The sequence below is a fragment of the Pristiophorus japonicus genome, chromosome 2 (genome assembly GCF_044704955.1).
Source record: "Pristiophorus japonicus isolate sPriJap1 chromosome 2, sPriJap1.hap1, whole genome shotgun sequence".
Classification (NCBI taxonomy): Eukaryota; Metazoa; Chordata; class Chondrichthyes; family Pristiophoridae; genus Pristiophorus; species Pristiophorus japonicus.
This window is the reverse complement of record NC_091978.1, coordinates 347,996,567-348,008,302: the sequence shown is the minus strand read 5'-3', so window position 1 is coordinate 348,008,302 and position 11,736 is coordinate 347,996,567. Positions and strand designations below refer to the sequence as shown.

At 43.6% G+C, this 11,736-nt stretch overlaps 1 protein-coding gene across 4 annotated transcripts in view; it reads right to left on the bottom strand.

Annotated features, from left to right (window-relative positions):
* Positions 1-11,736, bottom strand: part of LOC139234866 (dihydropyrimidinase-related protein 1-like) — a 64,895-nt gene that overhangs the window by 6,908 nt on the left and 46,251 nt on the right. For all 4 annotated transcript variants that reach the window (XM_070865672.1, XM_070865652.1, XM_070865662.1 and 1 more), the window contains 3 exons: positions 4,715-4,835; positions 1,444-1,600; positions 54-195 (listed from right to left, as the gene is read on the bottom strand). In XM_070865672.1, the coding sequence (XP_070721773.1) occupies positions 54-195; positions 1,444-1,600; positions 4,715-4,835 (420 nt within the window). The remainder of the gene's footprint in view (positions 1-53; positions 196-1,443; positions 1,601-4,714; positions 4,836-11,736) is intronic.

Sequence of the window (11,736 nt, the reverse complement as noted above, 5' to 3'; positions counted from 1 at the left end):
AAAAACTTGTACCTGAATGACTTCTGAACTTCATACTGAAATTATCAACTTACCACAGCTTTCTCCCAAATAATACTCATTCTTTCTTCAATGCCATTGGTGCCTTCAGGGATTAAGCAGAAGTTGTCTTTCCCAATGGCTTTCTGAGCAGTGGTAAACGTACTATGGCCGCTTCCCGTGACCTGCAGATCTCCACTAGAAGGGGGTAAAACCACATCAAATTAGTTGTTCCTAAGGTGGCATGGCAGCAAATGCCGCATTTTCTATATTAAGTTCACTGGCTAGGAGAAGCAGAGCAACAGAGTGTAACTTCTCAAAAAGGTCATAAATGATCATCCCCAATGGTTTTTAATTAAAATTCTTTTGAAATAATTATCAACATTTTTCTCTCAACGTTAATCACTCTTAAGAGCGATTAGAAAGCAGTACTAGTCTACAAGACACAGTTCAGGAATAAACCAAGACAGTTGCTCAGTAAACTATTTGTATACATCAGTGGGACTTTGTAATGATAAACATATTGTACTGATACTGCACACATCCAGAGCAGTGTGACTTTAATACCAGAAGTAGAAACTATATTTTACGTGCATTAATTAAACTGACATTCTCACTTACATTGGTTTATTAGATATTAATCTCATCGTTCAACAGACTTGATATCAAATTGCTGCAATAATATAATCTAGCTTTTATGCCACTTTTTCAAAATTATAGAAGAATCTTCTCAATAAGTTCCCTGATTATTGTTGCACAACAAATTAAAACAAATTATTCTCTAGCAGGCAGTGGTGCATAGCCGTACAGATCAGGAAGGTCCCATGGCCTAAGGTAGCTGATCTCAGCATGGACAGTGGTTGAGGTGCTTTATTTGGCCTCAGCAGCCCTGGACTCAGGGGGAGGGGGGTGGGGGGGTTGCAGGAAGGGGGGCGGGGGGGGAAGGAAAGAATCAGCCAGAGTTCCTGCTCCAGACTGCCATCCAGACAAGCCTGCTTAAAGGTATTCATGTGTGGATGTCGATGAGGATGGGAACAAGCTCAATTATGATGCCCCAGATGGTCAAACGGCCTGCTGATACTCACTGTTTTAGCATATATGTGAAGAATCGCAACTTGAACAAGGGACCGGAAGGTTGCCAGTGCTCATGAAGCCATTCCCCATCAAGAGTCAACACCTTCAGCCAAGGTGGAGAGAAAGAGGGAGAAGAGGGGGAAGAATAGTGTTGTAATCATTATCCCTGCCCAACGTAAAGCTTCTTCTCGGAATATTTGATGATTTAAACCAACACTTGCAGGCAAAATTATTAGCCTGCAACAAACTAAAAATGCATTTAAATTCAGTGTTTTCACTGTACACGTTAATAGTTAGAAAACAAAAAGAAATTGCTCTCTAAGTGCCTTGGGTTTGCCATGTACAAGGGTTAAACTGATGTAACTCTCCTACCAGGCTAATAGTGAGTTCAGGTGGTCGGGTGTTGTGGGGTCAGGACTCAGTGGTGGTGATGCCACAAAGGCCGCAGCCTTGGCCCAGTTTTTGCTCCAATAATGTGTTCCATCTGTCCCAAGGCTTGCAGTGATTGGCTCTCCAAAAACTACAGCTCCTGTTAATAAAGGAACATACAGAATCTGGCAATGGGGTCCTCCAAGTCTATATTCTGTCAAATACCATTTAATGGTTTTATTCTTCCAAAAGTAAAAAGCTCAAAATACTTTGCCTTAAAAAAAGAACAATGATTACTTCTTTCTGTTTGAATACTTAACAATATTGGTTACACATATATATATTTTTTTTAAAGTCAGATTTTTTTTCCATGTTTCCTAAATCATGTTTTTGAAACCCTCCCATTTTATAAATAATAAGCTCTCGCCCTCTGAGATGCCTTGGACCACACATATACACACAGGGCTCATAGGCGATCTGTTCCCAGGACTGTGCATAATGTACTCTTGAGCTGACCATAAAGACAAGCATGAGAGGAGGAACGCAAAACACAGAAGAAAGTACCGAATGAGAACAGACCATTCAGCTCATCATCCCTGCTGCTTTTACACACTACATACTCCAGCAGTCTGCGTGGCCCCCGGCCTACGAGCACCATCGGAGCAGGCCGGGGAGTGGAAGGAACAGTGTGGTAGCATACCACTCCAGGGAGCAGCACGTGCTGGAGCAGGAGAACAATGGCAGTGAAAAGGGACGTCACCAAGGTCCAGGTCGGTGATTGGAGCGTGGGCAGGTATATCAGGAGCGGCGAGGTCGGGGCGAAGGAGCGGCGAGAGACTGTAGAGAGACGTGATCAGGGCCTAGGAGAGGCACGAATTCGGGGCCCAGAAGAGGCAAGGGCCCAGGGGCAGCACGGGCCAGCCCACACTGCGATATGTGTGCACACTAGGTCCGTGCAGCAGAGCAGGTCTCCAGTCGTCTTGGTTAATCCTTGCTACTGGACCAAGACCTAGCTCTGTCAAGCCCGTGTGGTGGCTGGTGTGCAACGGTCACCACACATTAAAAAAATCCATGCACAGGCATCTTCCACCCTTCAAGATTTAGTTCGGACCTGAAATTTTAGGTCCATCATTGAAACACCTGTGAACTTTTTGACGTGGAAGCAAGTCATCCTCGGTTCGAGGGACTGCCTATGATGATGACTCTAACATGGGCTCTGCTTAACTTAAAGTGTAGCGAGTGTACCCAAGAAAGATAAATTGCAGTATTTTATCAATGGTGAGGAACTAGAAGAGCAACGAGATTTGGGAGTCCAAGTGCACAAATAGCTGGTAGACAGATGCAAAAATCAATCAAAAAGGCCTTTATCTCAAGGGGGCTGGAATACAAAGAGGAGGAAGTTATGCTTCAGCTGTAGAGAGCTTTAGTCAGACCACATCTGGAGTACTGTGTTCAGGGGGGGTGCAGCCCGGCAGAATGATACCGGGAGCTACAGGGTTAAAGTATGAGGACAGGTTGGATAAACTTAGCTTTTATTTCCTTGAGTTTAGGAGATTGAGAGGTCATCCGATCTAAGAGTTTAAGATTTGATAGGGAAGATACAAAGAAACGATTTTGTCTGGTGGGACAATCAAAAACAAGGGGACATGATCATTAGAGCTGAGCTAATCAGAAAGCACTTTTTCACACAAAGGGTGGTAGAAATTTAGAACTCTCCTCCCAAAAAGGCAGTGGATATTGGGACAATTGTAGCATTCAAGACTGAGATCGATAGAGGTAGTGTATCAAAGGTAGAAGGTGCTAAATACCAAAATTATGGGCTCAATTTCCCCCAAAGCATTTTTTTGGCAGTTGCGCCCGAGTGTTTTTCAATTCTTTTTCTGTGTGTCCGGTCAACTTAATTGCGCCAATTTATTTAATTCTCCGCAAGGGTTTTCTGGAGAGGCCACATACGCTGGCCTAAGCAGAACTGGAGTAACTCTCAGCTGGACAAACTTCCATAAATGGCCAGAATTGGTGCGGGTGGCTGGTTACGCCCCCTTTGGCTGAAAAAAAAACTGACCTAAAAAAATCGTAACTAACTGAGTTACACTGGTGCAAATTGATTGGGGAAACTCTGGTTTTTCAACTTGGGCCAAAAAGAATAGCCTGCTCCAAAAAAAAAGGCGCAAATCACTGGGGAAAATTGAGCCCTCTGGAGCTAAGGAGGGTGACAGTCAGCAAGGATTCTCGTCCCTAATCACCTTGTCACCCCTACTACAACATTCAAGTGTGAAGGCTCAATGCTGCCATATAGTCTGCTGACAATCACTGTACGGCAAACCAGTCCCACCCACCCCTTCCCTCATCGACTATCTGTCCCACCTGTGACAGAGTCTGTGGCTCTCGTATTGGACTGTTCAGCCACCAAAGAACTCACTTCAGGAGTGGAAGCAAGTCTTCCTCGATTCCGAGGGACGGCCTATGATGATGATGAGTCGCACACCAGAAGAATGGCCATATGGGCGAAGTACCAAAGGGGAGAGTCACATGCTAGTAACTTCGAAAAGTGGGGAGAAAAAAAATCCATCTAGAATCAGCCAAGCCCCCCACTCAAAAAATTGTATTGTTTGAAATAATTGTCTTCCTCGGTCAAAGAACATAAGAAATAGAAGCAGGAGTAGGACATTTGGTTGGGTTGGGGTTTCATGATCCCCTATTACAGTTTGTTCTGTGGTTCTAGATTGCTGTCCCACTGAATGCAAAATACAGAATGGGATCATTTTTATACACACTCATATTGCCGGATAAAGGCAACCCCAAACTTATCCATTCCTACCAATCTGCCCCAATTAATACAAGAATGTGAACAGAACTGACAAACCATTGGCTAGTGTAAAATGCCATCCTGAACTGATGCGGAGTACTGCCATCTGTTAATAAGGCCCATGCCAACACATAAATAGGCCCCTAGGTCTCCACTAATGTTAAGAATGTTTATTTTCATTCTTGTGTATATGAATATCCTCAGCTTCAGTACTGTTATTCTGTAATTCACAGAAACATAGGACCCAATTTTTAACCCTGCCCCCACCCCAGCGGAAATGAAGCGGGCAGGAGGTTAAAATGGCGGTCGGTTGCAAAGGTAGCAAAGTGAGATTAGTACACAAATTTATTTTAATTAAATTGGCTGAGTGCAATTTTAGTTTCCTGCCAGAACACAGCAGCTGAAATATTGCGGCGGTGGTGATCTGAATTCTCTGAAGATAGGATTTGGAAGATGTGCATCTTTTACCTTTTCTCCTGGCTTGGGCAATCACGTCCGCTGCACTTTTACTCATCACCTTGGTGATGTACAAGGGACAGTTGATCCGACTGGCAATAGTGATAGCACGGTAAATAGCTTCAGCCTCCAACTTTAAAAAAAACACACCAGCAATTACGAAGCAAAGCACAGACTAAATGTGACTTTAGCACTCGAAAAATAACATTTACAAATCTATTTTTTAAAAATATAATTGCAAGCTAAGTTTGTGCATTGGTACCAGGTTTTCCTGCCACCTACCGTTAGCGCCCTGCCGGGAAATTTAGTGCCGCTTTAACGCCGGCACTGAGCAGCACCGCCCATGAGGGTGGAGCCAGTGTCCCGATCTTGAAAATTATTTTGCGCTGACCCCGTACCGCCCCGTAGCCAACCCGCCTGAGAAAGCAGGCGGTCTGAACTGTCCCGGAGGCGGTCAGGGAAGGAATGACTGCAGGAGGTAAGTGTAATTGGTTTTTTTAGTTTCATTTTTGCAATTTATCTTTATGTGGGATGAGCAATGTATTGGGGATGTTTTTTGTGTTGATTTTTTTCCCCAGTGAAGCCTCTCTTTGGGTGCTCCGAAGCTGGCTGTTTAGCAACAGATTTTCAGTTGCTCACCTGGCCTAGTATCCTGAGAGAGGTGTGGAACGCCTCCCTTAGCGCTCCGTTCCACTCTCAGGTCCCAACAACCGAATTTGTTGGCTGCCGTCACAAACCATTTCCCGGCACAAAATTTTCCGCCTCACCGCCGTTACCACCCTAAAAAGCCTCCAACCGAAAATCCAGCCCTTAAATATCCCAGCAAAAATATCTTGGCCCTCAGGCAGAATGAATTAGTGCCATGTATGAGTATACGCACGTATGTATTATGTATTAGCAGGCTCATTGGTACAGATTGTGAGCTTAAACATTTCAGATAAAGAAGGAGTGTCCAACTTGCGGCTCTTGAAACCCCAGGCAATTCATTCCTATTTTGTGCCTAGATTTTCTGGTCGGTGCTGTTTGAATCTTGTTATCTGGTAGTTTGGAAAGGGCCGTTTCTTTAAACACTCTTGCCTCATTACTGTATAAATCCTAAATCAGAACATCAGGATTTAGAAGTAGATCAGCAACCGGAGATCTACACCAAGTAGCGGATCACAAGTTTAAATGTGGTCACCGAGGCATAATAGTATGCACCTACTTACCCAAGAGACAAAAGATTGGACACCCTTGATATGAAACAATACCCAGACATTATAGTTTCCAATTACAGGCCAGGCACCCGAGACCAGTCTGCTTCAGGCATACAACAGAGCATCAGGTTACAACCATCAGCACAGAGAAGCCTGGTGTCAAGTTCATTCACAGCATGAAGCTTTTTCCAGTTCAGTAACTATGCAGTATCTAATATTTATTAACATGCACCAGTCTGTTTGCTGGGGTCCGATCACAGCTGTAATTATTATGATCAATTAAAATGAGGAAGCCCAATGTTTTGGTGGTGGAATGTCTGCTGCGATATGGAGCTGTACAGGTCGGGGGTGGGGGTTCCAGGTTCAATGCCTGGGTCTGTGCAGAGTTAGCAGATCCCACCATGGGCCGTGAAACAGTCACAACAATTAGTGTTAACTATCCTCAGGCTAAGGAGGGGTAAAGAGAATCAGACGGAATTCCCATGTATAATCGCAATCCAGTGACTCTCACTGGAAAGCGTGAGTGGGCATTAGGCAAATATGGGAATCAGGCTCAGCTGTGATGCCTGCCGTGGTAGAATAGTCTTACAACACTCACTTTCCAGGGTCACACATAACAAATGCCTGCTGGCACCCATGGAACTAAAGCCCAGAATAAGTCACTGCTATTGCTAAAGGAGAAAAAAAAGCGATGTGGTTCATTTCATATAATTTTCCATGTCTCTTTTTTTGTCTCCTTTTTCTCCCAAATTTCTTCCCTTCTCTTTCCTCAACCCACCGACTCTTTGCACGAGACTCATCTGGTAGCAATGTTTCCAGTGTCAACTCAGACAGTGAGCATTTGCAGGGATTTAAACTGCAGGCACCCAATCCTGCCCTCGCCCCAATTTCCACATACACACTTCCAGTAGGGGTTGTTGAATAGAATCAGAAGCGGGATCTCAGATTACAAATACACAAATCACTGAAAGTTGTGACACAGGCTAGCAAGGCCATAAAAAAGGCAAACCAACCACTAGGGTTTATTTCTAGATGTAAGGAATTGAAAAGTAGGGAAGTTATGCTAAACCTGTATTGAACCTTGGTTAGACCACAAGAGTACTGCGTACAGTTCTGGTCACCATATTATAAAAAGGATCTAGCGGCACTGGAGAGGGTGCAAAGAAGATTTGCAAGGATAATACCAGAAATGCGAGAGTATACAGATCAGGAAAGGATGAACAGGCTGGGTCTCGTTTCTCTTGAAGAGGTCTTTAAAATTATAAAAGGTTTTGATAGAGTGGATACAGAGAGAATGTTTCCACTTGTGAGGAAGAGCATAACTAGAGGCTATCAATATAAGATAGTCACCAAGAAATCCAATAGGGAATTCAGAAGAAACTTCTTTACTCAAAGAGTGTTGAGAATGTGGAACTCGCTACTACAGAGAGTGGTTGAAGTGAATAGTATAGATGCATTTAAGGGGAGAAGACTGGAGGAGGCTCGAGTGGAGCATAAACGCCGGCATGGACTGGTTGGGCCGAATGGCCTGTTTCTGTGCCGTATATCCTGTGTAATCCTATGTAAGGAACTATGGTTGATTTCCCCATTCCTAATCCAGGGGTGCTGTGCCCAATTATAGCATTCTTATCGAGTCCCTGGCTTGACATTAGCTAAGTCACATTCTTCCACTCGATGTAATATTTGCTCATAGCTTCAGAATCTTCAACATTGTGGGGGCGATTATGCAATCTCGTTTCAAGTTCTAGTCCCAAATAAATTGCTCAAAGTAAAAAAGGGTCCCCACATTTCAGAAAATTATTTAATTGCAGTTAAAAGCAAACAGGAAATTGCACAGCAGAAGCTCTTACCAAATATTTCAGTGTGATTTTTGGCTAAGTTAATCTGCTTGGTGAGCGATTTAAATTTGTCCCAAAGCAGCAAGAACTAGAGTTGATGTCTCTCCTCCATAGCCCAGGGGGCTATAATGTTAGTTGTAATACCCTTACAGGTGACCCAGTTAATTCAGCACCGACCAAGAATCAGCCCTCAGAACTTCCCTGGTCAGTGGGGCTCTGAACTGCATCGAATGGTAAATCTACCCACAGATTTGTGAGGCATGACTGTCATTTTATGTTATGGGCAGTGCTCATCTATATATTAAACAGAACTGAGAACTGGCTGCTCACTTAAAAAGACAAGTGCACCAAATATGGATGGATATTCCATACCTTATGTAATGATGGCTATATGGACCTGCAATTAATGCTCCTCTTCAAAGATTCCCATTCCCCTCCCAAATCATCTATTTGTCCACATCATACATAATGGCGAACTGTGCCATTTTTTTTTATTCAACACTCCTAACTCTCTCGCAGATTCAAGCTGCTCGGCGACTGCCTTAATAACCAGCTACTTTTATTCCAAAGCTGTCAAAGGAGGACCAAAAACATTCTGTTACATCAGCATTTGCCTCGCTTCGAGCCCTCGTCAATCACAGCTCGCAGAGGAGACCGACCCACCTCCTCTGCTGCAGGAGATTATGTGGTGATTGTAATGTATTTGCTTCATGGGTTCTTTGCTTAAGAATTCTTAGCAACACATTGCTGTTAAGAACTAGTTGATAACGCATTCCCAGTTCATCCACTAGGCTGACAACTGCATGCCTCATCGTGGATGACCTAGACCCAACGCACGCAGCATTCGAAATAAAGTAAATGAGTTGACGGCACAAATCATTACAAATGGGTATGATTTGGTGGCCATTACAGAAACGTGGTTGCAGGGTGGCCAAGACTGGGAATTAAACATACAGGGGTATCTAACGATTCGGAAAGATAGACAAGAAGGGAAAGGAGGTGTGGTAGCTCTGTTAATAAAGGGTGATATCAGGGCAGTTGTGAGAGACGATATTGGCTCTAATGAACAAAATGTTGAATCGTTGTGGGTGGAGATTAGAGATAGTAAGGGGAAAAAGTCACTGGTGGGCGTAGTTTATAGGCCCCCAAATAATAACTTGATGGTGGGGCGGGCAATAATCAAGGGAACAATGGAGGCATGTGAAAAAGGAATAGCAGTAATCATGGGGGATTTTAACCTACATATCGATTGGTCAAATCAAATCGCACGGGGTAGCCTGAAGGAGGAATTCATAGAATGCATACGGGATTGTTTCGCAGAACAGTATGTTACAGAACCTACAAGGGAGCAAGCTATCTTAGATCTGGTCCTGTGTAATGAGACAGGAATAATAAACGATCTCCTAGTAAAAGATCCTCTCGGAATGAGTGATCACAGTATGGTTGAATTTGTAATACAGATTGAGGGTAAGGAAGTAGTGTCTCAAACGAGCGTACTATGCTTAAACAAAGGGGACTACAGTGGGATGAGGGCAGAGTTGGCTAAAGTAGACTGGAAACACAGACTAAACGGTGGCACAATTGAGGAACAGTGGAGGACTTTTAAGGAGCTCTTTCATAGTGCTCAACAAAAATATATTTCAGTGAAAAAGAAGGGCGGTAAGAGAAGAGATAACCAGCCATGGATAACGAAGGAAATAAAGGAGAGTATCAAATTAAAAACCAATGCGTGTAAGGTGGCCAAGGTTAGTGGGAAAATAGAAGATTGGGAAAATGTTAAACGACAGCAAAGAATGACTAAGAAAGCAATAAAGAAAGGAAAGATAGATTACGAAAGTAAATTTGCGCCAAACATAAAAACAGATAGTAAAAGCTTTTACCGACATATAAAATGGAAAAGAGTGACTAAAGTAAATGTTGGTCCCTTAGAAGATGAGAAGGGGGATTTAATAATGGGAAATGTGGAAATGCTGAGACCTTAAACAATTATTTTGCTTCGGTCTTCACAGTGGAAGACACAAAAACCATGCCAAAAATTGCTGGTCACAGGAATGTGGGAAGGGAGGACCTTGAGACAATCACTATCACTAGAGAGGTAGTGCTGGACAGGCTAATGGGACTCAAGGTAGACAAGTCCCCTGGTCCTGATGAAATGCATCCTAGGGTATTAAAAGAGATGGCGGAAGTTATAGCAGATGCATTAGTTATAATCTACCAAAATTCTCTGGACTCTGGGGAGGTACCAGCGGATTGGAAAGCAGCTAATGTAACGCCTCTGTTTAAAAAAGAGGGCAGACAAAAGGCAGGTAACTATAGGCCGGTTAGTTTAACATCTGTAGTGGGGAAAATGCTTGAAACTATCATTAAGGAAGAAATAGCGTGACATCTAGATAGAAATAGTGCAATCAAGCAGACGCAGCATGGATTCATGAAGGGGAAATCATGTTTAACTAATTTACTGGAATTCTTTGAGGATATAACGAGCATGGTGGATAGAGGTGTACCGATGGATGTGGTGTATTTAGATTTTCAAAAGGCATTCGATAAGGTGCCACACAAAAGGTTACTGCAGAAGATAAAGGTACGCGGAGTCAGAGGAAATGTATTAGCATGGATAGAGAATTGGCTGGCTAACAGAAAGCAGAGAGTCGGGATAAATGGGTCCTTTTCGGGTTGGAAATCGGTGGTTAGTGGTGCGCCACAGGGATCGGTGCTGGGACCACAACTGTTTCCAATATACATCGATGACCTGGAAGAGGGGACAGAGTGTAGTGTAACAAAATTTGCAGATGACACAAAGGTTAGTGGGAAAGCGGGTTGTGTAGAGGACACAGAGAGGCTGCAAAGAGATTTAGATAGGTTAAGCGAATGGGCTAAGGTTTGGCAGATGGAATACAATGTCGGAAAGTGTGAGGTCATCCACCTTGGGGGAAAAAACAGTAAAAGGGAATATTATTTGAATGGGGAGAAATTACAACATGCTGCGGTGCAGAGGGACCGGGGGTCCTTGTGCATGAATCCCAAAAAGTTAGTTTGCAGGTGCAGCAGGTAATCAGGAAGGCGAATGGAATGTTGGCCTTCATTGCGAGAGGGATGGAGTACAAAGGCAGGGAGGTCCTGCTGCAACTCTATAGGGTATTGGTGAGACCGCACCTGGAGTACTGCGTGCAGTTTTGGTCACCTTACTTAAGGAAGGATATACTAGCTTTGGAGGGGGTACAGAGACGATTCACTAGGCTGATTCCGGAGATGAGAGGGTTACCTTATGATGATAGATTGAATAGACTGGGTCTTTACTCGTTGGAGTTCAGAAGTATGAGGGGTGATCTTATAGAAACATTTAAAATAATGAAAGGGATAAACAAGATAGAGGCAGAGAGGTTGTTTCCACTGGTCGGGGAGACTAGAACTAGGGGGCACAGCCTCAAAATACGGGGGAACCAATTTAAAACCGAGTTGAGAAGGAATTTCTTCTCCCAGAGGGTTGTGAATCTGTGGAATTCTCTGCCCAAGGAAGCAGTTGAGGCTAGCTCATTGAACGTATTCAAGTCACAGATAGATATATTTTTAACCAATAAGGGAATTAAGGGTTATGGGGAGCGGGCAGGTAAGTGGAGCTGAGTCCACGGCCAGATCAGCCATGATCTTGTTGAATGGCGGAGCAGGCTCAAGAGGCTAGATGGCCTACTCCTGTTCCTAATTCTTATGTTCTTATGACTGGGGTTTTATTTAGTCTTGTGAACATCATGTGACTGGCTAAGCCACTCACAATGCAACAGCTCTACAACTATATTGGTGTAAAACAATAAATCAAGAGCCCCCCTTATTAAAGGGGCACTGGAATCGACAAATAAAACTTTTTACATTAAAGGATCAAATTAAAATTTGGTTGCCAGGGGTGATGATGCACTCCAGTCCCTCTGGCGCCCAAATAACCAGAAACTGCTGAAACCTGGGATTAAACCAGGAACCTTTAGATCTTCAGTCTAATGCTCTCCCA